Here is a 27,934-nt window from a genome sequence, read left to right as displayed (position 1 = left end):
TTAAGACGGTAGAATGCTTCATCTCTTTTCTTCAAAGGCTATTTATGGTTTTGAAGTGAACAAACACCAAACTATTTTGCTGCATTCCAAGAGGGAAAAAAAACCCTCAACAAACCAGCAACACCCCACGCAGATATTGTAGGTTTTATCTCACTCTAGGCAGGGCTGGTATTCACTATCTTCTTTTCACAGGGTCAATAACTATCACTAATGAAATTAAGTTTTATAGCAGATCCCCCTTTCCCCTTTGGAGCCCAGTATTCACAGCTGCCTCCCACATCCCCCAACCTGGCACAGGCCCTCGGTGTGTGTGGGTGCCAGAAGCAGCTGATGGGGACACCAGCGGCCTCAGCCTGCTCCAGCTGCACCTATGGGAGGAAGCAGCCACAGAGGGAAGGAAGCAGAAGTACCTCCCCATGCCACTCCTCCCGCTGCTGTGGAGCTCTCAAGCACAGCATGCACCAGGCTGAAAGTGTTGCTTCCTTGAGAGCTTTTCACTGGTCTTTTTGTGCCAAACCCACATGCTACAGTGCTCCGGACCATGGCCGCTACCCTGCAGAAGTTCATTCATTCTCTGGACCTCAGAGCCCTTCCCAGGGTCCTCCAAATCCAGTCAGGCATCTATTGTCAAGGTGAGCATCGAATGTTTTCTGTCAGGGCTCTGCAAGCCTGTATTTGACATCACTCCCTGTTCAGACTGGAATGTAGAATGTGGGGGAGGCATAGGAAGGAGGCTCATGGAGTTGTCTCCTAGCAGTTTCCCACCAGCTGAAGAGTAAATGTTTTAGCAATGCCTTTGGAAATGCCTTTGGTGTGGTGTGCATTCGGTCTTCTCACTGGCAGAGAAAAAGAAACCAGTTAGTCCCCATCATATCCTGGAAAGACTACTGGAATAAGACATGAATTTGCTTTGTACTTACACAGAGCCATCAATCCAGCAACTGCACATCACCTCACAGAGGTTAATTTATTTAACTCATCTTGGACTTCTGGGGCTGCCATGGAAAGTTGTCTTCTATCTCAGAAATAAAGAAACAGGTAGTCTGGAAAGTGACCATGAAGGATCATAAGATTTTCCTGAAATTTTGTCCTCTATTTGGGGGCATTTCAAGTGTACAGCAATGCAAAGGGGTTGGTATGAGCTGGACAGGAGCAACACAGGGGTAATATTTTACTGTTTTTTTCCTGCTGCAGATCTATTTTTATGATGTTTTAGTGCTCTGCTTGAGCACAAAACACACTTGAAAGGTGGTAAAGAGGCTTGCATTAGAGGGAAAAATGTGCTCTTAGTTTTGGCATGGGATTTTCTTCAATGATAGTGAAGATATCATGTCAAGCCCATGTATCAGTTTAGAAAAAGAAAGTCACTTCCATGCCACTGAGAGGGAAAAACTTGGGTTCAACTAGTAAAACAGAGAGGGTTTTATGAAATGAACCGAAGTCTGCTTCAGCTTCAGCCAAACACCCACTTCGGGATCCACAATATCTATCTTTACATCAATCTAAATATTTCCATACTGCTCCATAGTAGAAGAGGAGGTGACCAGAGTCTGATTGACAATCAGTAGCTGTGGCCAGAGTGGGCGATTTTCCCCTCCATGACAACAGCCTCTTTGGGCAGAAAGGAGGTGGGAAAGGGCATATTGAATCTGTGATGGTAGAGTACTGTCCATGTGCTCCTGATTGCCCATCTTTGCTGCCCTGGAAACTACTTAGGAGTAATACTGATATATAGAAAAAATGTTCTGGGAAATAAACTTAGCTGAAATTACCAGAAACTTTAAAAAATACTCTTATTCTGAACTTTGCTATGTGACCTGTTCAAATTTTGTCTTTTAAACTGGTCCTGCAGCTGTGACAAATAGGTTGTTGTTAATAAAATTACACCTTAAGTGATGAAGAGTAGAATTAAAACTAAAAAAGGGAAGATCACCTCCTTAAGCTGGAGTAGCCACTATATTAATCTCTTTTGAAAGAGCTAGGAAGCAAAGGTGATATGAAAACAATTTGTATGCATTCGTGCATGTAGATATATGTACATATATATATATATATGTGTGTATACATGTGTACACAAAATAATGTGAGATGTGTATTTATTTATTTATTTATTTATTTATTTATTTATTTATTTATACAAAATGCTATGATAAAATGATGGTAGCCCAACTGTCTGCAAGTTTCTGAGTTCCTACAGTCTGCATCCTACTGCTCATGGATGGTAAAACTTACACCAGTATATTTTTGTAGCCAGCGTATTTCAGTTTGTTGTCTATTTGCTGTCTAAGCCCTTCCATTTTCCTGAGGAGAAAAACACTGGTGAGTTAGCCCATGGACCATTCTACAGCAACTCTTCACATATGAAAGAAAAAGGCTACTATCTGCTGATTAGCCTTGGGAGAGGGTGTTATGTGCTCCAGAGACCTGAGATTATTAGCATTAAAAAGTGACAGCCTGACAGACTGCTCCAATGCTTTTTTGGTCTTCAGCAGCACTACCTCTTCCTGTCCTCTGCTCCTGGTGTGTTCTCAGCTGTTCTTATTCATGTCCCACCTGCGCAGCAGCTGCAGCACTGACAGCCATGCACGAGTATCTGGTTTATGCAACAAGCAAGACTGATATATTCTGCTTGGCTCCTTGCCCTTACAGCCATCATATCCCAAAAAATACTTGCAAGTACCTAGAAACACCGATGTCCTGTAGTAGGCTTCCAGGCTTCTGTGGGTTCCTCTTCTTCCTTGCTTCAGAGGAAGATTGAGATGCTCAAGACACTCAGTGCCTGATAGGTTTGTAGGATCTAGGGCTACAAAAGGTCTTCTCAGGCCAGGCCCTCGCTCCGTTTCTCTCCCTCCTTCCCTGAGCTCTCTTTCTTGAATATTTTCCTTCCTTCTGTACCTGGCAGCTGGGGTGAACATTGTTCTGTGATTGCATTATGATTTATGTTACATTTTTGAAAGACTAATGCTTCAAATAGAGTCTGGAGTACCTCCTGTTATATTGCTAAACAGGAGAACGGGCCACTTTGAGCACTCCAAGTTTCCATTAGGACAACCACTCTTCAGTCCTTTCTCAGGCAGATCCCTGTGCCCCTGCACCAACCTTTTTCATCTGTCTTACCCCATGCAGTACACCAGCAATCACAGTGTGGCTAATGGCAGGTCTATTGGCAGGGAATATGGGTTTATTGCTCTGGCTGCTGGGACCAAATCTCAGCGTTTGTGCACTGATTGTAATAGCTCCCAAATGGCTACACAGTCAGCCCGGTCAGCTAAGTGGTTTTGTGGAATGGGATTTCATAGGAATCTGTAACTATTCTCAGCACAAACTGCAGATAATAAGGGAGAGGATCGACTGTTAAAGCATTACATGTGATTGCTTGAAACTAATCAATCACCAGGGATACTTAATTTTCCTGCCTAAGAATTTTAAATCGGAAGAGTTTTTATATATGTAAATGTTAATATATATTTCCCTCTTCACAACCTTCCCCCAAAAAGGGCAAGGTTTCTTAACAAGGTACACAGAATGGCTAATGGAGTAAATAATGGTCTATTACATACATTAGGGATGTCACCTCAAAGCTGTAGCAGCCAACCAAAGAAGGCTACGGCAAGATATGTGATAATAAGACAACACAGTGTAATTGATTCATTGCTCTTCTCTGGTGCTCTGTGTGCTGTGGGGATTAAACTCTCCATTCACTCTATTGGAAGCAGCATTTCCCACACACTGCACTTAGGTCTAATGATTTTATAAATATAGGACTTGCAAACTAGCTATACAGCTCCTGACAAGTTTTCACTACCTCTAGAAGCACAAGGAAAGTTTAATGCTTTGTGAGGATGGATGTTTTCCATGTGGTGAGGTATTTTTATTAGAAGCTGCAAAGTCAAGCCCCAGGGAGAGAGTGGGAATTTACTTGCCTTTGGCAAGGTAACAACCCTGAAAGAATCCATTCTGCTTCTTTATCTATGTTACACCAAATACAATCTAGGTCTCTCCTTTCAGACCCAAGCCTGCATGCTACTGTTCCCAGTGGAGAGCAAGCAGAAAACATATGCTGTGTGCACTAATTCTACCATTAGTCTCTCTACTGGCCTATAAAAAATTATATTTCTGCTGATACTACTGGAATGTGATGTATTTAACTGTAGTTCCCCAAACTGCAAATGGACATGACTTTATAGACCCGGCTTCCACCTGGAATACTTTCAGCTAGAAAAGCTCTGGGCAATTGAACTTTTGCTGTTAGTAGTGAATACCATGTTTTAGACACCTTTCTCAGGAAGTTCTGTTGCTGTTTCCTTCTCTGCTCCGGGCATGAAGAAGAGGAAAGCATTTTACTTGAATGATATCAGTGACTTTCATGCTACACCTGGACTTTGGGGCTGGATGAAGCCTTACCAGTTTGCCTCAAGGCAGAATAGTCAAGGTTAGGGGTGCTTGTTCACACTCCCATGTTACTATTCTGCTTCAGCTCCAGCTGTGTGGGGCGCATAGTCAGACGTAGCCTGCAGCCATCACCTACCTCTGTCCGACACTTTGCAGAGTCAGAAACGCGGGGTGTTAGTAAGAGCCCCGAGTGCTTCCAAAATGCTTTTCACCATCATATTTGAAAGTCCATACAGAAGCAGAGAAATTATTGTCATCCCTGGTTTGAAAACAGAAACACAGATGAAAGGAGATGGTAGTTCTGCAAATACCAGAGATGCCTCTCAGGGCAGTTGCTTTGGACTCTGTAGTTGAAATGTCCTTGCTACAGAAACCAGACTGTACTGGTAAATCTCTGAAGGGAATAGGAAGGATGATTATAAAATAAAAGCAAGTCTGCCAGATACAAATAACTTGGTAATCAGCACTGATTAGAAAGGAACTACAGTGCAGACTTAAGTACATGATAATTTAATAGCTCATTAAAATATGTTATTAAAAAATTAAATTTCTGAAATTCCATTGGGAACTGATTTGATTGATCAAATATCTTTCTTTGAACATTTTAGTAAATATTGATACTTAGTGAGGTAGGTACTCCCTGACCACTGATTTTTGCAGATAGCATGCAAGTGTAGGCTTTCATTTTTATGTTGCAAAAATTACGTCTCTTGTAATACTAAGATAATTATTTTATGGGTAATTGAATTTAATATTTTGCAGGCTTAATTTAACCAGTGGCAAAACAGTAAAAAATGCCAGATTTAATTGTGAAAAATGAAGAACCTCTCAAGGCACGCATTCTGTTGGTGTTTGTTGTCATTAGCCTAGCCACAGTCTTCCCGTTCTTGTCGCACCTAAACACATGCATCAGTAATGGTATTTCCTTATTTCTTCAGGAGTTGGGACTTGCCAGATCATGGAGGGAGTTTGTAGCTCTGCTCTGTGGTTCAGTTATTTGCAAACAGCATGTGTGTTGTGTAAATTGCAGTTGCAGGACATACCCCCTTTTACAATAGGACTGTGAAACATATCAGGAAACTCTGTGCTCCTTCTCTGAGGAGAAGGGAACTCTAAGCCAGCGGCCTCCACCTCAGCAGGCTGGGTGTGCAGTGAGGCAGCGTGCTGTAGCTGTGGTACTCCAGTCTCTTTGGTTCAGGAAAGTGCCAGATCTGTGCAGGGAGAAAATACAGGGAAGAGGCAACTGTGGGGTCAGATGTACATCCACAGTTAATGTCCTTCCAGACGTAAGGGATCTAAAGATTCTTAGAATTGACAGGTTGGGATTCTTCCTCTGGGTAGATGTTTGGGGCTCTCTAACAGCTGCATGAGAGGCAATGCCAAACAAAACCCTTTGGGTGAATTGTTCCGTGTCAATACTCATTTTGGTCAACTATAAATAGCATGACTCATGGTTCCTCTTGCTGGCTGCGTATCCACATTCGCACACTGTCTCTGCAGTTTTGGTTTCACTCTCTCTGCTTCTGTTACTGGAAAATAGCATCTTTCCAGCATGCATTTCAGGAAGAGATGGGGTCTGCTTACCATCAACACAGTTCTAAAGGTCTTGTTAACCCTGTTATTGCAGCTAAGCAAACTGAATGCAAAAGGAATCCTTATCTATCCAAACTCAGCTGCCCAGAGTCCCAATTTAGACAATATCTCTCAACACTAAACAGTTCAAAAATGATCATGTAGGATAGAACTTTTTTTACTGTTTCTAAGCCAACCTAGAGAGAACAAATCCTTCTCCCTTGTCAAGTATGAAAAACCATAAGTTGATGTGGTCTAGGATATGCAGTCTGTAATACATATGAATAAACCAGGCAAACTGCCTCTTCAGGATTAATAAAACTACTTTTTCTTACTAAAAGCAACAAATAATTTAAACAGACGCTGAGCATAAGACAGCTTTGATGAAGATAATTAGGCCTGTATTTCTTAGAGGTGAAATATCATTAAAAATTATTATCATTCTCTGAATTTACTGGGTGGATTGTCAGTGGTGGAGTGCATGCCAAGAGAGAACTGCACATGAAATTGGTGAAACTTGTGGTACGCTGCTTTCATTTACTAATTTGTGTCTTTTTTTTTTTAAAGATAGAGAAGATTTTTTAAAAAATAGATAAACATACAAAAAAGTGGAAGGGTGGCTTCCTTTGAATACAGTTGTTTCTGTTCCTCTTGATAGAGCACATAGAAGCAAGAGCCTTGAGTACAGCCAGAGTAACAAATAGTTTGGATTATTTTTTGTGGTCACTAGTTGGAGCATATTGGTAAATTTTCTCTATTAATACAAACCACTGAAACTCTCTTGCCCTTGTTCAAGCTGCTTCAAATGCCTGTTTTATTCTAAACAAGAAAGAACATTCTCTTCAGTGGATGTGAGAACAAACGCTGACTTTTTTGGGTCAAATATTGCTCATTTTATTCATACTGCTGCCCTCAATGGAATGACTCATCCAGACACAATGAGAAAAATCTGACCCTGGGTAGCTTCACTCAAGGTGAAGCTGATTTGAGGATCTCCTTTGAGGGGATTTTCTTTCTCTGACATTCAGTTTTGGGCCTCCATGTGGATGGCACAGAAGGTAGGAAGACTACCCAAATTTCCTGGTTTGTCTCAATGCAGGGGTCAACTTCTTGTCTTGACTTGCTGAAGCTCCCTCAATGTGCTAGTGTCCTGTAGCAGAGAGATCCCCAACTATTACTGTGCTTGGGCTACAGGGATGTGAGGAGGAGGTCTGCAGCAGGAAGGGCCCTGTTTCCCTTCCCGTGAATCACTAAAAAGCCTATAAAAGTACCAAGATAATTTTCACAATCTCAGGTTCTGGAAGGATGAAGGGACAGCTATTTTAAATTGCATAGGAGGGAAAATCCTGGAATAAACATCCCATGATACACAAGCCCATGATCACACACTGTTTCCGAGCAACTGGGCTTTTGTGACAAAACTTTTTCTTCAAGCAGCTGGTGATGTGTTCATGAAGGAACATGGCATTTGTCCGGGTCCACTGTTTCTGGTTAGCTCCCTTGGACACACAGAAATGGCACAAGGGGCATCATGCTCTTATCTAAGTAGGCGAAGATGCTTGAACATGTTTCCAGTTGTGGACTGCACCTGTGAAGTGCTCAACACTCTGATCTGAACTGCAACTCAGTTTGAGCAGCCTTCCTAAACCTTGTCCAACAAAGTGTAGTTTTCTGTTGAACATATATGCGAATAAGCATATTAAATTCAAAGTAATTAACGTTGTAAAGGAAATGAATTAAATAAATAAATAAAACTAAATAAATCATGAACAGCTATAACAGTGACTAATGCTGTTCAAAATCAGATTTCGGCATTGTCTTCACTGCTGTAGTAATTCTGACTCATTTGGGTAAACCCAAATAGAAGGTCAAAGGTTTTTCTTTGGGAGCTGTGGTTTTACTTGCTCTTTCCATTATAGTGTGTGCTACATGCAAAAAGCTTTGCTGCCGCATGCAGTGTGTGAGGTTCTGAATAGATGAGAATCAGAAGAATGCATTTATTTTAAAAAAGGGCCATAAACTTATCAGGAAAGTAATAAATCAGAAATCTTAGAAGTAATTTTTTTTAAAGTCCATTATGATTGAAATGGCTTAAAGCACTTGACATTTAAAGTTTGACTTTATATGACAAAAGATAAATCTTAACAGCTTTTGTTTTTTGATGGTTTCGCGCTGGCAAAAATCAGACCCTTCACAGCCTAAGTAGGTATGATCTAGATAAGATGCATCTTTGCATAGAATCTTTTGGAAGGTCTGTGTCCCAAACTGATCAAACCTAAAGATTTTTGTTGCTTTAGACATGTTAAAGAGAGAAGAGTTTCTTGAAAGCCCAATAATTTGCTCTGTCACTTGACAAAGGATCTTCCACTCAAATTCACACCGCCTTCATGAGCACTGTATCCTTGGGCATCTGAAGCACCATGTGGGCACTGGGGAGCTGGGCTCACCTGCTCTCAGTGGGGAACACCTTCTGGGGTTAGGGAGGGAGGGTAGATAAAAGCCATTCAGGGGTTTTATCCTGTTTACAGCTCCTCTCACAGCCTGGGGTTAGAGAGAGAAGCTGGGGCACGCTTCCTTCTTTGCCTGTCATTGTGCATGATTTCCAGCCTCTTCCCTACAAGGCATTAGATTATTTTAGTTTAGTAGGGGAAATCCAGCAGACTGCTGGGCATCTTTAGTGCTCAGGAGGTATTTGACTGAAAAAAAAAGCCACCTAATGTCTGCCCATAAAAATTGTTTGCTTTTCCTTCTGCTTAATCAGAGTAAAAAATTATATAAATGATTAAGCAAAAGTCTCCTCCTTAAAACTTTAAAATAGATCTCTTTTCTTTCTAAAGAGCATAAACTCGGAACAATTGGCTGGCCCTCAAATAATGCCTATAAAGAATTATACCTTTTTTTATTGACGCTAATTATAGATCCATTATGACCTTCATATTACTTTGAGAGCCTGCAGCAGCCTTAATAAAACTGTGATTTCAGCTGAGCTGTGTTGTAGGGGAGAATAGGCTATTGTAATTCTGGCTGAATGGCTGCACCAGGGCATGGAGCCTTGACATGAAAGCCCCTGAAACAGAGTCATCTCTGGCAGTGAAGACAGTGCCCATATGGGCAACTGATGACAACTTAATTGTGGAGAAAAGAGCACTGGGAACAGGACATTGGGACAAAGTTCTAGTCTTTCAGGAGATGTGGGGTGGGGGGTCTTTCATCTCCCTGCTAAGTAGCCAGGTTCCTGGTTCTTTGGATCTCCTTTCAAAGACTGCTTAGCCTGCCAGCTGCAATGAATTCAGTGAGTGTTACTGAGACGTGAAAGAGAAAATATTTTCCTTCAAAGATTCAAACTCATGGGACTAGGCAGTCAATACCTAGTGTTTGGCCTCCAAAGTAATTTGGTTTTGTTAGGGAAAAAGCTTGGTCTTTGTTTAAAAAAAAAGAGAGAAAAAATGGGGGATACTTGGAAGTGCTTAGCAGCGCCCTGTATCAGGCTGTGAGACTGGGAGTCAGCCAGCCTGGGCTTGAGCTTCACCCCTGCTGAATAATCCTCTGTGCCATCTTAGTCAAGTCTTTTGTATCGTTTGCATCGCTCTCCCTGTCCCTTCATGCTAAACTGCCCGGAGGCATTTGGCAGAAAGGAGTTCCATCCCAGTGATGAATTACTGCTATTTACTCCCGGGCCTGACTGTGAGTCGTTTCTATCAGCATCAGTGAGGCGTTCACTCTGAGAGCAGTCGCCAATAGAGCTCCAAGCTGCTGGGAAGAAAAAGGGATGTATTACTGAGATATTTTATTGTTTCACCTTGTTTTATAAAATATTTATCTCAGTGGTACTGTCAGATACCCCGACAATAAGAATGATATCCTCCATCTCAGGTGTTCACTGCATTTATATTTTATATTGCTGTTTTTAATACAAAAGTGCTCTTCTTGTACCTATAATGAGAAATAAATCAAATAAAGGACTTATGTTAGGGAGGATGGTAGAGTGGCTGCTTAACATTTTAGAAAAGATGGAGGGAAAAGATATTGAACCAGTTGTGGTGGTCTCTTTGATCTGATCACGGTGGTTGAAAGCACAGATTGTCAAACTAGAGATGAGCTTATGAAAAAATATAAATGTGTTTTTTATTGAACAAAGTAACATTTCAGAGAAGGTTCTTTCAAAGGCAACAAGCCCTTTAATTACAGCCTTTAGGGGTATTGTTTGATCACTGTAAATAAGCTGCTTTATTCTGGGTTCTGCTTAAATGTTGGTTTGGTTTTTGGTTTTGTGGGGGGTTTTTTTGCATTATATTGCATGCATCTTTCTCAAATCAAAAGCTTCTGTTTTCAAGGTTACTTGACTTACATTTTCAAAGAGTTACATCTTCTTTGTAACTTGAGTGGGAAAAACAAAGTTATTGTTGCGCAACAGCAAAAAAATGTTTAAAAAGTGCATTTTAATTAAAATTTTCTTTTTCAATATATTGTGTGAGGGGGTCCGCATTATATAGCTGAAGTAAAATCTCTCAGGGTCACATTGTCACAAAGTGGGAATTTTCAAAATGTTTTATGATTAATTATCATGGCTTCTAAAGGAAAAAGTACTTTTATTATCCTTTTTGAAATTTTCCCTGGCTCCCTTTTACCAGCACAAATATTTGCTGCAAGTGCCTAGGTAACATTTTTCTTGTCTGCATGTAATCTTCATTGTATTATTCCAGGCAAACCGCCAAGCAAGGGCTAAAATCAGGGCCAAAGCAATCTAGTTGCAGACAAATATGTAATTAAAATCAATACTGTATGTGCAATTGCACCCCCAAAAATATGGCTGGCAGATTTTAATTTTTAAATTTTTTTCTAAATCCTAGTATTGATAAAAATGAAGTTTCTGCAATCATCATCTCAGTTTGTTAGCAATCATCTACCCAACCTCTCACCCTCATAATCTTTCAACATCTTGGCCTATTTCAAATAAATCTAGTAATATATGTTTTACTATTGATAAGCTGTTGAAAGTTGGTCTCTGATGTCTTGGATGGAAAATGTGGTGGCACGCCTCCATTATTCCCTATTTATATGATCTATCTACCCAGCTTCTCTTCTGCAAATGAAAAATACTATACTATGATCCTTACTAGTGGTAGTACAAAGCATTTTTTCTCCCCACCAACCCCCTTCTGCTACAAGGAGAACTGTAAAGAGTGTTGCTCTTCAAGCAAGGGAGCTCTGACAGCAATAATGATATTTCAGTACTGGCCTTCTCAATTATTGATTGCGACTTTGTAGCCAGAGGTCAGGTTTTAAATATTTCTCATTGCCTGATACCATTCTGCTCACCTATGTTAAAAAAAAAAAGGCAAGACTTCAAACCGAACAAGATATAAGTAAGGGCTTAGAGCAATTGTGTGAAGGAAAATCTGTCTTCTCAGAGGAGATAAAGCAAAGGACAAAATTAACCCTGAGTACCCTTTGGGGAAGGGAAAAATGGAAATGAGAAAAAGGTATTTTAAGTAGCTGAGCAATATTAGTAGGAGAGCAAATAAATACACTCATCAATGCATTGGGAGTGGAAATGAAAACTTCTTTTCACCACAAGGGTAAAGAAACTGAGATGAGATTTCAGAAAGGGCACGTCCACGTTGCTTCAGGACAGATCTTTGTTAGTTCTTGGGGGGAAATGCAGGAATGGAAGCTAGTATTAAAGTTAACTTTTCTGATGTTCTGTGTTCAATGCCATTCTACCTACAAATGGAACACCATATGTTCACTACATTGCCTTCATACATAGTTAATTGATCCCATGCACCAAAGCTTCTGTTAATCTCCTGCAGAGACCAGGAGTAATTTTCCTTCTTCTTCATAATTTGATTTTTGAGGTTTTTTGCTTTATTCTTCTCCCTATGCATCTGCTTCTGAAACAGTAAAGGTTGGCCACAACTAGAATGGAGAAGGAAGGACTCGATTTGTCAGGACAAGATACAGTCCCAGGTTTTGCTGAGGAAGTGCTGAAACACTTGGCTGGATTGCTTTGTTCCTTTTCTCAAAGTTCTGAACATGACAGACAGACAAGGAATTTTTTGCTGCCAGGTCTGAATCCATATGCTCATTTCTACATGGGACATTTCAACATTGTCATTGTTAATTTGCCAGTCTGCCAGTTTCTAGTACTTTCTTCTGTTCTTCTGTTACCACAGGAAGCTCAAATGCTGGTTGCACTTGGTTGTCCCTTGTCCTGTCCCTGGGTACCTTCAAGGGTCTGTGGGTTTTTGTCTCCTGCTGTAGTCTGTTGTTTCCTATGGGATATGCTGTGCCCTGTGCTGTGCAGAAGCACCTTTAGTGCCTGAGTCCCTCTGCCTGCCAGGTTCAGGAGACAGCTCCTGAAAACCCAGGTAATCCTATGCTCTACCTCTGCCTATTCTGGTCTAATAATTTGGAAATGTAGATTCTTCAGACCTTGCTCTCTTTGCATGCATTTAACCCCACAGAGCTGATTGATCACTGAAGTCACAAGGTGGTTTTTCTCATGACCCTTTTCTGAGGACGTAAGAGAAAATTAGGCTAATTATCACAAGATAAGTATGATTTCTTATAGTTTAAGTATTATTTTTGTTTTCAGTCAAAGAGGTAAAGACATTTGACAAAGTGATAAAAAGAGAAATAATGCTTTTCTTTCCTTTTGCATTTCTTTTCAGACTCCGTCTATGAGAAGTTTGGAAAAGAATTCTCCCTCTCAACAGAAGAAGTCATTAAAGTTATTGGCTTCAAAATTAATAAACTCATAGCAAGTATCTGTGAGAATAATGAAGTCAGCCAGTTTTCAGCCAAAGTGGAATTACCACTAAACTTTCCTGGTATAGTATTTAATGAATGCATGTTTCTGAGAAATTATAGCCCTAAGTAATCACCTGTGTTCATTTTATTGATTTGCTGTCTTGATTGATATTTGAGGTTACAACTCAGCTGTCAAGAATGTTGTTTTATCAGATGATACAAGACACATTCAACTAGTTTTAAATTTCAACTCTTACAGTCCTTTCACAAACCTGGATAGAAAGGATTAGTACTATAAAGTTTTGTGGTAATTCTTTCTACACTTGGAGTCCCTCAATGTAAGAATTACAACAAAAATCTTCTTTCTGTTTGCTTACGACTTTGCCAAACCTTGTCTGAGCTGAAATATTCCTTGTTGTGTTCTCAGACTATAATGTATTTGCCATTACTACGTTTGTATTTTATTATTATGGGTACAAAATGTTTTCAATACTGTTTTTATTTTAATGATTTATTGTAACTGTGGTGGCCAGAGTGGCTGCTCCATGCTTAGAAACAGGATTAGAGGGGAATGGATGTGTTTTTCTATTTAAAAAAATTCTTTAACTGTTCTATGGAAAAATCCAAATATATTAATATTTTGGAGGATGGACTTGAAATTTGACACGTGGTACTGACTTGTTACTTGAACCACATCTTCCTCTCTCCATGTTGCCTTGTTACGGAGAGCTGGCCAAGCATTGAACCCAGTACTAGTTCATCATGTGTCATATTTATTAATTTTTGAATTTTGCTCTCATCTGAGTTCCTCTACTGTTAGGGCCCAGCAGCACTGAACAGGGAAGTGAATAAATCACAGAGGGAGAAGTGTGTATCCCATGTGAGTATCCCAAGTGTGGGAAGAGGAGGACAGAAACTATGTTAAGAAAATTGTAGAAAAAGCTTTGACTTCAGAGCAGGACAGAAGGATGGACTTTCCATACAAAGATCAGAGGCAGGCGCAGGTGGTTCCAGCAGAGAGGAAGACCCCCCTCACCCATAAGTTTGCAAGTAGGGCATTTTCTATGCTGGGAGTCTTGCAGGCAGCAGAGGTAATGGTGAAAGGACATGAGCAAGCTGGAAAACTGCATGAGGAGGGCAGTGGGAGGGAGTCTGGGGGAGAAGTTGTGAGACACCTGTATAAAGGAAACACCGGTACAGAGCACACAGAGAACACAACAGACTTCAAGAATCTGAGCTCATGCCCAGGACTCACTTTGGCCATCAGTCTAGCTAATGGATTGAATGCGGCTATAGTTTTGTACAAAAAAACCACACCCTAAATATTTAATTAGCGTTGTATTAGCACTGAAAGCACATGGGAAATTAAATTGATGCTGCATGGGGAACATAATATGAGAGTTTTCTAGTGTTTGAGTGCTTGACTTAATAACCTCATTGATGCTCTTCTAAAGTCTTGCTGAGTATGCCAGAGTGTGCACGTGCGTGTGCAGGGTTTCTGTTATGCCAGTATCCAAGATGGAACGTGCTTTTTTTTGCAGACAGAGACAAGACACACTTATCGAAACAAATAAAATGTAAAAGTCTCTGGGAATGAAACGTTTCATTTGAATTCTACAGAAAATATCTTCTGCTATGCCTTTATTTGCCATCTCTAAAATACAGATTTCTCTCTGAAATAGTTGTGTATATATAACTTCTCCACCCCCTCAAATAGATCCTCAATTTACCTTCACATTTTTCCTGTGAATCAGAATGGTTTCTATGACCACTTATAAAAATACTTTTTTGGAATGCCATTTTCAAGCACTAGTAGGGCCCAGACGTAGAGATCAAAGACCTTTTAATTATCTGTGGCTATCTAGAGATATTGAAATACGAGTCTCCTGTGAACTCTCAAGATACTTGGTATTTTTCTTGTAATCCAAGTTTCTCTGATATTATTAAAATTTCTTCTATCTCTAAAATACATACACAAATAGAAATATATTCTAAATCTTGATTGGCAGATGAGGTTGAACGTTTGAATCCTAAAATATCCGGCACAACAGAGTGATAAAAGTAATCCTAAATTTATTAATGTTGAAGGTCCCGATTCTTAGAACAGAAGAACTTGTGATTTCAAATGCTTGAACCTGGTGAATCAGGATTTATTTGCATTCAAGTGATCAGTTTTACAACTTGGCATTTGGATGCTGTTGCCCTGCTGAGCACATTTTCAAATTCGATCTAATCACTACAATTTTCATGCATAGTTATGAACTCTCCCAACCAGTGTTCTAGAAAACTGGGTTATTTCACTTGAAAAATAAATTCCGAGTTCATTTTGCTGAAATTTATCATTATTATCCTCCACATGATGGGTATTACTGAACAGCAGCACTGAAGAGGGGCATAATGGCACTTCTTATTAGCCCAACAGGGAGCACCTCTTTCCTGTTTTTCTCTGTATATGTACTCTTACACATTCGAGAGCTATTTGGTAAGACATACATTTGTCATTTCTCTGGTTTAGCTCTTAGCTGATGAATGATTCTACTCTGCAGAGTCAAGATTTCCCAGTCTCTTGCTCTTTCTTGACCTTTTTCCTTTTCACTTTATTACATACACGTGCTACAATCTAATTGAAACATTATACATGAAACATGGCTTGCCCTCATCTCCTGAATGAAGCACAGAACTGAATTGCAGATGATCTTTTTCACGTTGCCTTTGACTTAACTTAATAAAAATATCCACAGGTTGCCAGAAGGCTGACCCTGTATTTACATTGTATGTACAGTGCTCTGTTGCCAGTGTTGATGCAAAGAAATCTTTTGCTTTGATGCTCTTTTCCATTTCCTTTGCCATGAGCTCTTTTGCACGCCCTGGGCTCATGTATCCTTTCACTGTGTGCATACTGGCACAAATGAGCAAGGCTCCTATTTAGGTTACTCTGGGGATAGCAGCTCTGAGAGTGAAGAACTGGGCTCATTGGCCTTAAATGAGCCCCACTCTTTGTCTTTCTGAGTGTATTTGCAGTCTTCAGAACTCCTTTTCTTCTTCTCTGGCAAATCAGATCCGTGATAAAGGCCTAATCTGCCCTTTGTGTTAGAGAAACCGCTGCAACCGCAAGTTCACTATCTGTGTTATTTCGTTTTATCCTCATTCTAATTTGTTCTTTTTCATGCCTCAGAGGACTGGACTATTCTTTCTGTGCTCATACACTGGGTAAAATAATAGAAGTCTGCTGTTACTCTAGACACTTCAATGACTACGTCTAACCACATTTTGAACTACAATTTTCACTACTAGCAAATTAGCAGACAGGTAATTTGCACAACAGCTGATTTTTTTGCCAGCACAAATGATTACATTTCATTCTGTTGTATTTCTTCTTCTGCAAAAAACATTGCTAGACTGCCGCTGTTCTCATGAGGTCCCTGGATGTTGCTGCTGCTCATTCCTATTCGGTATGACAGACACATAGCTGAACATTACTGCCCCTTTGAGTACTCATCTGCAAGTCAAAAGACAGGAGACTTGTCAGTGGCCATGCAACACATCTGTGGAAGAGCAGGGGTTAGGCATTAAAAGGCTCATCTCAATATTAGGTGAGGTAGAGCTGGCCTTTGGGACAGGATGAGGGGAGAAGGATGCTGAAGCAGAAGAGGTAGAGAGTGGGTATGGGAGGTGTGGGAAAAGAGGAATAGCAATTAAGTCATCTCCAGAGAAGGTAGAAACTGTGCTCTTTCCAGCCTTACTTGGGGAACAGAAACTGCTAGTCTGGGAAAGATTATTTGTTCTGCTCTTCTTTTTTCTTGGAGGCTGCTTGCTACTCTACTAGGGAAGTCTGTCAGTTTTCTCTGCTGTCTGTAGGGGAAAGAGAGTAAAATACTCCCTTCCTTCAGGACTCTAATTAAGACTGAATATAGGAAGTCCATAAAGCTCCAGGGTGGTACATTTTTCACTACAGCCAGTAAAACTATTCTGTATACATATATAGATGCTATTCTGCATACCTTTCCATATACATATACTATTCTGTAAAAAGGTGGTAAAAATATCCTTCTATGAAAACATGCTTTCCTATAGCACATTCAGTCTTGTGATCCTCTGGTTATGTTTTCTCTCCCATACCAGTGAAATAATTGTCTCAGATTCTAAAACTCTCTTTGTGTCAACTTCTTGAACAGATGGGCTGATGATGTTTGGGGCTTACTAATCATTGTATCATGTCTAGGCAGACACTTCACCTAGTGAAGCATCACTAGGTACAGAGGCTTCATGGAGTGGAATGGTTGCATTTTCCTGTAGTATTATATATATCTAGAATTCTTCTTCCATGACTGTTTTATTTTTTCTCAAATCATTCGACATCAGTACAGTTTGATTGTAGAGCAGATTGTATTTAGAAAGTATATCTATAGGAGCAATAATGCCAGATCTTGATAAACCAGATGGACTTTCTTCCAAATTTGTAATTTCCATCTGTCTTTCTCCCTTACAGTCCACCAAGATCTCTTTGGAAAGTCTGAGTGAATTTGATGCAGTCGTTTTATGGTTTATGAAAAAGTACAAAAATTTTTGTTTGACCTCAAAATGTCCAAATCTTAGCATCTCAAACTTACCATATGGCTCTTCCTCCTGGAGGTTTCCTTGTTATCTTAGATTTGAAAAACATTTGGTTTTGCAATTTGATTCACAGTGATTTTAATAAGGCTCTGAATGTTCCAGATAATATTGTTTGGTGGTTTTTGTGGTTTTGTTTTGCTTTTTACATATATACAGTATGAAAAAGAGCATTTATGAGAGGATATCATGGCAGAATATGGCAGTGACTTCCACCCAACATACCAAAATAGCCTTTTATATATTTACCTATATTCTATGTAGAGAGACAAATGGAACTTTTCATGTTCATAGCCACTCAGAGGTGGTTGTTAGGAGTCTTATCAATACAGAAGTTAAGAATGCAGGACCACGTGGCTCTTCTCCTGCCTAAGCAAATATTCTGTCATCAAAATTTAAAAAAACTACCAGAACAGAAGGGAAACATTCTTCTGCTCCCATCCTTGATGAAGCCAGTCTGCCTGGGCCAAGGGGTTAATCAGGTGTCTAGTTTTTCATGAAATCTGATAATTATGCTTTCATACTACACCTGCTTTCCAGCCTGGGATGTTCATCATCTTGTTGATGAAATAGTTGCCTTCCAAATAACTTTGTAGGCCCAGCAAAATTAGTAGCCTGAGACTATTGTCAAACTCATAGAAGATAATAATGTTCCTCATACCTGTACATTGCCAAATATTTTCAAATGTAAGTTTTTTTGCACAGTTTATGGAGGTTTTTCAGTATAATTCAGGGGAATTTGTGGGGGCCGTATACTTGCTACTGTATCACAGATGGGTATGCATAATTACTGCCTCTGGGACACATCATAAGTATTTGGAATATCCTTTTTAGTGAAGAATGTTCCTATTTGTTTTCTCCCAGCACTGCCAGGAGGTGATACCCATCTTGTGCTTGCAAAGCATGATGCTAGAACACTGTTTGTCTTTTCCACAGTTTCAGTTTGTTACTGGGGCTTTGTCACAGTGATACTTTCTAAATGCTGGTGAACCTGTTTGTGTTGCTTTGCAATGATACACTCTAGTGGTTATTAGGACTGGGGTAGATAACTTCCTTGCTAATAATTATGTTAAAAATGGCAGTGAGAAACATTACAAATATCAGTGGGAGAGAAAAGTGCATTCACGTTTACTTTGTACATTCATGCATGTGCCTTCCTTGCAGCCCAGGAAAAAGCCTGGAGGTTTTCCTGCAGGTTTTCCTAGTGAGGACATATATGTAGAGAATGCACTGACACAAGGGCACTGACTTCACACAGGAAAAGCTGGCTGGCGTACAGACAGTTGTGAAGGCAGAACACAGAACTGCAGAAATAAGTGACATTGGCATAACTGGTGACTATTTCTGCATCAGATCAAAGAGGCTGTTACTGCTTAGGCTGCTGACAGGCCCTCAGACATGTTAGTTCCCAGAGATACTAGTGGCCACATGGGACACCCAGAACCAAACATGCCCAATCTGGTGATGAATTCAGTTAAAAGCTACTCAACAGAGAGAATCTTAATTATGTCTCATTTAACAAGAGTGATGCTAAAGTTACAAAGTGAAAGTACAGGGTTCTGCTACTGTAAAGATTCACAGCAATCCTGTAGCCAGAACCACCCTCCCCCCCTTTTTTTTTTTTTTAAAGGCTGATGTGATAGAAGTAATTATTTGATACATCCTTTTAAAAAAATACAATCTTAGGGACACTCTGAGACCATTCAGGGCCCTCAGTTGTGTTGATTAGGATCAGTAATGAAAGTCAGTAAGGGAAGAAGTTTGGAAGAAAACAAGCACCTTGCTTATATTTAAGAGAAGCAGTATTCCCTGATCCAATTCCTTAAACAATCCCACAACTGGGGAGGTCAAGCAAAGGAAGTGAGTGTCTTCCCAAGATCCAACTGTGTGTTCTGGCAGCACCCCACCTTACTGAAATCTAGGTATCTGCTGGAACATCATGCACTTGGCTGAGGACAGTTGAGTAGGATATTTAAAACCTTGCAGACCTAGCTTAAGCTACTCATGGGATTTGAAGCTTCCATAAAAGCATCTTTAGTGGTACCAACCAGGCTTCTTGATATCCCATCCCATGCCTCCTCAACAGCCAAAATGGGAGTATACTTTTACTGCAAAGTGCCCTCTCTGTGGTCCAGAGGTGTCAATAGCATGGAGGAATGAGGCCATAGGAGTTTTGCTGGCTGGATTTGACAGACAAAGGGAGAAAAGGCACGGTATCTCCCAGAGAGCTTAGCTTCCCTGTCACTGTAGCTGTAGCTATTGGTTTATTTGTAACTAGCAAACTTGGCCTAGAAATAACCTCTATTCTCGCTTATATTCACTTGAAAGTAAGTCTTTGTCAATGTCTGTCTCAGGAAGCTGCGCTGCAATTCCATGACGCAGCATTCACAATGCTGCCACACCTTGTGAGGAAGACAGCTGAATCACACACTTCAGCTAAGACCTGCTTTTTAGTCCTCTCAGCCCTCCAGTTCGTCTTCCTTTATGAAAACTCTCACGCAAATGTAGAAATGTACACATTTTTCTTGCAATGGAAACTCCTAACAAGACAGATCCAAAGGGCATGATTAACATGAAGTAATAGTGTCCCTAGGAGATAGGGAAGCTCAGATACAGCTTCTGCCTTGCAGAACTTCAGCATTTTAATTGCCTCATGATGGCTGCAGTGCTACAACACCCAGATTTTGAATTAATCCAGCTGGTGGACTGGGCTGTCAGATACGCTAAAATCTATTTGCTCATTTGCTCTTTCTTATCTGTAGGTGCTACTCTTTCATTTGGGATGTATCTTTATACACATTTGGTCTAGGAATTCCCAGTCTGTGTGTGGAAGGAACTACTGATGTTTAGACAAGAAACTTATCCCCCATGAACTGATCACATTAGTGTTGTGTTTCCTCATGCCACATCTGCATTTAGGTCTCAAAGGCTGGTTTTCTGAGAAGACAGACAGGAATTTAGGAAAATTTTTCTTTTTACTGTGGACTAAGAATGCTGGATGTCAGAAATTAGATACATGGCAGAAAGCGTTAATTCCAGCTGCCTATACATTTTACCAGGCAGCAGATATTACCTCTGTAGAGTCATATTTCTGCAACTGAGCTATCATCTATGAATTATTTGATGTGCTTTGCTCCTCATTTTTATAACATTCACAGTCTAAAAATTGGCATGACTTTCTTTGTGTATTTCCCTTTTTATAATGGAAGTTTTCTGTTCTTAGGTCTTTATAAGGTTGTGGCAGATAAGACTCCATATGCCAGCATTGAAGAAATTGCAAGAAAAGTCTCTATTGGGCCAACAAGATTTGGCCATCCTACTTTCTACAGTGCCAAGGATATAAAATTGGCAAATTTCACTATCAAACATGATGAGCAGATCATCTTCAACTCTGTAGAAGAGGTCCATGGAATGATGGCTGTGAAGTGTGTTGTGGTCAGAAATAATCAGTCTCATTCTTTTACTTTGCCCTTTTCACAAGAAGGAGAATTCTATGAGTGTGAAGATGACCAGATATACACCCTAAAAGAGATTGCAGAATGGAAAATCCCTAGGTGTAGAAACCGGATTGTTAAACTTGCCAATACTTTACACACGTGGGACTCCTCTAATCCACTTCCTGAGAATTTTGATGGCTGTTTGATTCTCACGCCTGTCTACGAAGTGCAGGCAGTAATGAAATGTAAGTAAGAATTAAAATCAGTGTTCTGTTAAACTTGGTGTGGTAAAGTACAAAAGTACCCTTAAATACACAACACTTTCTTAAAATAGACGTGAAAGATTCAGTTTGTTAAAAATTCCTTATCCGTATTTGCCACTCATGTTAGTTTCAAGAGGAAGAAAGGTAAAAATAATATTTCCTTTAGTATTTCTTTATCATCTGTTAGTTCAGATTATTACCTTGCATTTTTTTCTGTTGCCATTTTGTTGATCACTACGATTAAATCCTCACTGAAAATATATTGCATAGTAAAAAGGCTGAGCTTAGGAATTTTGTTCAGTTGCCAGATTCTCTTTCTTTGTGTCTTAGACTTTGGCCATGGAGAAACCACTTGATCATTTATGGCTATGTCTAGGAGTTAGAAAAAGAAAAGGAAAAAAACCAATTGAACACGTTGCAATAAACTTAATTACCATTCAATTTTCAGAATGAGGATGTCAGAGAACGGAAAATCATATTATTTTATTCTGCTGCAGAAACAAATATCAAAGGAATATAAACACAAAAACCTCATGGACAATTTCTGAAATCTGTAGGTTTGAGGAGACAGAAATATTAGAAAACCAATATCTTTAAAAGTTTGTGCTCTGAGTTTTTATTTTTAAAAACTCCAAAAATCTATGACACTAGTTGTTCTAGTTTTTCCACCAAAACCTTGTTGCAGTTGGCTTCTGATTGCAGGATAGTAGCTTAGCTGTTGGGAAGGTTTTGCTGCTTGTTGCATTTACTACAAATGAGCTCTGTAGAAATAGAATCCTAACAAAAATATGACATTCATGGGGATATTAAGAAGGAAATCTTTTCAGAATTGACCATTTTTCTGTTGACTTATGTAAGCAAATGTACAAAAGAGAAAGAAATAAAAGTGGACAGAGTGTTAACACAATATGCCATAGTCATTATATGCTTATCGTAAGATATTCAGCTGTGCTTGCTATGTGATTTAATGTATGAGTTTTGAAAATATAGCTTCACAAGATAAACTACTCTGTTTGCTGTAATCCTAGCTAGATCCAAATATCTAGCTCATCTCCTGAAGCTCTATTAACTCAGGTTTATTGCTATGTCCGCTTAGATTTATGTGCAGAATCAATAAGAATTTAATACCCCTGAAAACCTTCAGAAGATTCAGAAATATTTGGTATTCCCTTGTCTTCCAATCAGTTATTCCAGTAAGGATTGTATTTGTTGGTTTTATTTTATGTTTCATGGTGTCCTCAACATTTAAGAAGCCTTGCATATGTCCTAGATAACTATTTAATACAAACTTGAAAAGTAGGCTTCATGGTACATGAATAACTACTTTCATGTGGACCATGAAGAATGAATTTTCACCATTTTTAGGAGAACTATAAATAGACACAAGATAAAGTATGAGAATTACTATCCACTATAAAAAAAAAAGATTCCTGATAACTGGGATAACTGATTACATTTTCACAGGCTGTGAGCAGGAATCCTCTATACTTATTATTAATCATGAACAAGTTATGTGTGTGAAACTCTCACAAATGCTCATAGAAAGTTTCATTTTCACCAGTCATTTTCCTTTGTTGTCTTTCCCTTGCGGTGTTAAGGATGTTTATCACCTCAAAGTGTCAATATGACAAAAGCAAAGTCAGAACAAACAGACCCTGAATCACTGTCACAGAACTCTGTCATATAAAATAAATCCGATACCAACTTTTCAGTATAAAATATTGATATGTCCTGCTACAAGGAAGTGTGAATCCAGAATATACTATCCCTTTGTGTAGATCTATGCAGAATAAATCTTATTGAAGAGAGTCATTAAATATTATTTGCTTGTTAAATTTTACTGCCTTGGTCAGAGACCTGTGGTGTCACTGACTTGGAGCCAAATTCTTAAACAAGCCTTAATTACATAGTCAGCTTTATTCTTGGAAGATTTCCATTCAAAATTTTTCAACTTCAATTGTGGTAAAAGAGCTGTTGTTCCCTGTCAGGTTGTTAAATTCACTGGCTCAGTTCTGATAGTGAATAAAACCAGGTGATGCAGAAAAAGATGCAGCAGTTCCAGAGAGGAACATAATATTGAAATGTCTTAATTCACAAAAATAACTTACTCTTAGTTGTACAAAGGCTTTGTCATTTTATTAAGTGATATTATTTCTTAATAATTACAGATGTTTGAATTATTCTTACAAATATCAAACTACCAGTCTGGCCATAGCAACAACATGTTAATGGATCCAAATGCTATTTATTTACTAAAAATATTTCCTCACTCCTCTAGAGAAACCCGAAACTGTTTTGAAGTAAAAGAATAAAAATACAACTTGCACCCAAGAGTTTGAGAAGATAAACAACTGATGGAAGTGCTGTGGGGAAAATAGTGAACCAGACTTTTCTTTTTCATAAACTTTGTGCTCAATTGCACACCTTATTCTCTCCTTTCATTTGTGTGGTCTCATGCATATCTGGTAACCATATCTCTCAAATTACAACAATTAGACTTTGGCTGGCCCAGTTAGTGGTGCACACGTGGACACGTACACCTCAGGGGGGGTACTTTTAGTATCTGGCAAACAGGACATGTATTTTATTTCAATGTCAGTTTGAAAACAAAACACAGTATATTTCTTTTTCTTTTCAGTTCGAAAGGACATTGTTCATATCCTCTCAGATCTGGATGTGGAGGTTGAGGATGTAACAGACTGTTATGATATTAGCTCTTTCCTTCAGCCATTTTCTTTGGAAGATTTATTTGAGAGAACAAGCAAAGAATTTCCTATGGTTGCTGAGATAATGGAAGGGCCTTCGGGAAACCAAAATCCTTATAACTTATTGTCTACAGGGAAAGAGATTGTCATCTACAAAAAGTACCAGGCAGCAAGAGTCCTAGCCTCTGAGATGAGAAGTGGTTCCTCTAAAAGACATTATTTAATCCCTATGAGCTACAAAGGAAAGTTCAAGAGAAGACCTCGGGAGTTCCCAACTGCCTATGATTTAGACATAGCAAGAAGTCAAAAAGAGCATCTTCATGTTGTAGCAACTAAAGCCTTTACTTCCCCTCATCAAGAACTTTTTTCTGTTTCAGTTGGGGATCAATTTCTAGTTCAACAATGCCAGACTAGTGAAGTTCTGTACGAGGGAAGAAAAAAACTCATAGATGTTTTAGCTTGTGAGCAAATACTAAGTGATTCATATAAAAAAGTGCTCCTCCCTATGTACATGGAAGGTGGCTTTGTGGAAGTGATTCATGACAAGAAACAGTACCACCTCTCTGAGATTTGCAAAGAATTCCATTTCCCTTTCAATGTCAAAGTGTCCGTGAGGGACCTTTCCATGGAGAAAGATGTCTTGGCTGCTGCACCTGGTCTGCAGTTTGAAGAAGAAATCACAGACTCTTACCTGCTGATCAGTAGTGCCAGCAGTCCAGTGGAGAGCTGGGAGATTCCTGTGTATCGCTTAAACATGTTGGTTCATTTGCTCAGCAAAGATGTCCAGACAGTTGTACCGCCTGTGACTGGGACAACAGTGGAAGAGGTCAGTGAAGAGGAATACTATATGTTGCGAAGATATGAAAACCTAACCCTCCATCCACCACCCAGACCCCCCAAAAAGCCAACAACAGCACAACAACCTACTTTTGCAGCGCCTAATCAAGGTGCGTCTGATGTACTACAGGCTCCAAAGGTAAGGTAACCCATCTTGTCTTTCAAAGTCTTACAACCACAGGTCATGTTCTGTGGGTTTAAAGTCTTCATTTCACAGTTGTATCCTTATGCCATGTACACAGATGGCTCTCAGCACCCTGTAATGGGCAAATTACCATTACAGACAGGAATGGCTAAAATCTCCAGTGCGTGTTAATTGATCCATGAAAAACAACGGAACCATGCCGACTCACAGCGGAAATCTTGGCTGTATAATTTTGCATGGATAATCCTTTACTGCACCATTGTGAAAGTGAAGGGAGAGATTTGAAGTGCCTGTATTTAAATCTTTATTAAGGGGAAGCATATGTTTTCATGATGTAAAGATAATTTTGCCCAGCTGGAAATTGTGGAATTAAGGTCACAGAGAGACAGGTTGTATTGAAATTTTTGAATTCATTATTTTGCACTCACCCAAGTGGGAAATAGGTTTGGAACTTTATAAAAAACATTAAGCAGTTCTTTTAAAATAGAAGTTGATGTTAAAAAAGAAATGCCTCTTCCAGGACAATTTTCTTCTTAAACAATGTTTAACTTACTAAGATAATGCATTTGTTCATTAATCTTTGTGTTGGGTCTGGCTGAGGTGGAGTTGATTTTCTTCACACCAGTCTGTAAAGTATTTTTTTTTTTTTGATTTTTGATTTAATCAGGGTTGATAACACATTAATCTTTTGGCTGTTTTACAGCCATGCGCCCACAGTGTCAAAGCCTTCTTGATTTCCCAGGCTTCCCCAAGGAAGTTCGCTGGGGTTAGGCAAGATGCTGGGAGAGGACACAGATGGGGGTGCTGGCCCCAGATGACCAAAGGGACATTCCATGACACATAATACCATATTCAACAAAAAAAATTGAGGGGGTGATTTGCCTAGGAAGGCAGCCATAACTCAGAGACTGGTCAGACAGCAGTCTGCTTGCAGGAGGTGGTGAGTCACTGCCTTTTGCATCACTGTTTTGGGCTTTTTCCCCCCTCTTTCCTTCATTTATTAAGGTGTCTTAATCTGAACCCATGAGTTTTCCTGCTTTTGCTCCTACTATTCTCTCTCCTGATGAGATCATCATCCTGATGTCAGGGTGGACTGAGCACCCTGTGTTGTGATTGCTGTGCTTTAAATACAATGTAACTCATTATATTTTGGGGGATTCAGAGGAAGTTCTTTTTTAGTGTGTTGGTATGAAACTGAAGTTGAATTGTAGCCACTCTGAAAGGGCAGTGTTTGTGAGTTTTGGAGGTGTTCCTTCTCTCATTCCCTAATTCCAAGACCATGTGCACGTCCACAGCTCCACATAGATGCTGGGAGATGGTTACAACATTCTATAGGAGAATTGAAGGGATAAGGTGGCTCCCTAAGATGTGGATACTACCAAAAAAAGATGTGTCATTTTCTCCTGTCTTTACTACAGAAATGTCTTTTCTTCTAATTTCTACAATGAACATTGAGCAGATTAAATAAGATATCCTGCTGTACAAGGAAGGATACATGAGAAACTTGTCCATGGAGTTAACAGTCAATCACCCTGGAACTGGCCAGGGGTAAAGAACTGGGGGAAGATTCCCTAAAGATGTGTTCTGGTAAATCTGTACCATTGTCAGGAGGATTTCAACTTCCTGCAGTTACTGGGGCTGTGTGTAACAGAAAAGCAGGTGGATGCTGACTCCAAATCAGGCTCATGCAGAAGATAATATTTCCTTAAAGTGAGAAGAGAGGGGTAAGGGATGAAGAGGGATGAGCTGAGGTTCTTTTTCACATTCATGAGTGAGAGTAACCTTAGACTGCAGCTGTCCAGACAAAGGAGATAATTTAAACACTGTTTCAGAAGATCCTTTTTAATTTTTTGTGGGGCAGGTGCCAGTTATAAATAAATAATAAACTGCAGTCAGAATGCTTGGAGTTATGCATATTGTAAATCTCCTCCCCCAGAAAGGTGAAACAAGTAGAGATCCTTCATTCACTAGATTAAGCATCCTGAGCTGTAACATATTGTGTTTAAAGTCACACAGAATGCATTATCTTTTCTATACTGAACACCATGAGTCCTCTGAGAAGATGTGGATGGTGGCACCTAGGCCTTGCCTTGGCCCCTCTGCAGCACTGGGGGAGATTGTGTTTTCTTTCTAAATGTATCAGGAATGTTTGAGGGTTCAGAGAGTCAGAAACTGTGCCAAACTGATAAATAGCCATCTTTGCATATTTAGTGACTGTGCATAGGCTTATTTGCATAAATAACAGATGAGCATCCTAATGAGCTGAATTTAAGCCTGACAAGGTGGCAGCCTGGGATAACCTTTAGTGCTGCATGAGTTGACACACCCCTCCTGCAGGCAGCTCCCTGCTAGGTGCTTCGGGAGTTCTGGCTGCTTGCTGGAGAGTGGTGAATGGTTTCTTTGCACATCAGTTAGGAAGCTCTGCTTGGTTTGGAGCTCCAGGATAAAATGCTGCTGCTGCATGGCTCCACAGAAGAAATTGGACTGTTTTTTGCCAGTACCTGAGGATTATCTGCAAGTGTGGGTCATCTTTGGCTGCAGCTTGTGCTTTGACCACCTCAGCTTGCAGCAAAGCTGTGAGGGCAGAGAGGCTCCAGCTGTCTCTTCCTGCTGTTCTCTGACCTTGGTAAGGACACTCTGGTCCCAAGAGCAGGGCTGCATGCTTCACTGCATACTTTTGGTCATGTGAGTCACTGGATTGTATGAGATTTGCATCCAGCATGGACTGGAACCTCAGACAAGTATGAGAACTACCTCTGCTTGTGTGCAAGGTGCAATGCTGCAGAGTCATAGATGTCTGCACAGTTCAGCAGTCTCTCCTCTCCTCTCCTCTCCTCTCCTCTCCTCTCCTCTCCTCTCCTCTCCTCTCCTCTCCTCTCCTCTCCTCTCCTCTCCTCTCCTCTCCTCTCCTCTCCTCTCCTCTCCTCTCCTCTCCTCTCCTCTCCTCTCCTCTCCTCTCCTCTCCTCTCCTCTCCTCTCCTCTCCTCTCCTCTCCTCTCCTCTCCTCTCCTCTCCTCTCCTCTCCTCTCCTCTCCTCTCCTCTCCTCTCCTCTCCTCTCCTCTCCTCTCCTCTCCTCTCCTCTCCTCTCCTCTCCTCTCCTCTCCTCTCCTCTCCTCTCCTCTCCTCTCCTCTCCTCTCCTCTCCTCTCCTCTCCTCTCCTCTCCTCTCCTCTCCTCTCCTCTCCTCTCCTCTCCTCTCCTCTCCTCTCCTCTCCTCTC

General features: G+C 40.1%; 1 protein-coding gene across 2 annotated transcripts in view; it reads left to right on the top strand.

Annotated features, from left to right (window-relative positions):
- Nucleotides 1-450: 450 nt before the first annotated feature.
- Nucleotides 451-27,934, top strand: part of THEMIS (thymocyte selection associated) — an 82,630-nt gene continuing 55,146 nt past the window's right edge. For both annotated transcript variants that reach the window (XM_030267857.4, XM_030267859.4), the window contains exons 1-4: nt 451-632; nt 12,639-12,797; nt 20,552-21,010; nt 23,667-24,709. In XM_030267857.4, the coding sequence (XP_030123717.4) occupies nt 542-632; nt 12,639-12,797; nt 20,552-21,010; nt 23,667-24,709 (1,752 nt within the window). In that variant the 5' untranslated portion in view covers nt 451-541. The remainder of the gene's footprint in view (nt 633-12,638; nt 12,798-20,551; nt 21,011-23,666; nt 24,710-27,934) is intronic.

This window comes from Taeniopygia guttata, chromosome 3 (genome assembly GCF_048771995.1).
Source record: "Taeniopygia guttata chromosome 3, bTaeGut7.mat, whole genome shotgun sequence".
Lineage (NCBI taxonomy): Eukaryota > Metazoa > Chordata > Aves > Passeriformes > Estrildidae > Taeniopygia > Taeniopygia guttata.
Note: the sequence above shows the minus strand (reverse complement) of the source record. Positions and strands in the feature narration are given on the sequence as shown.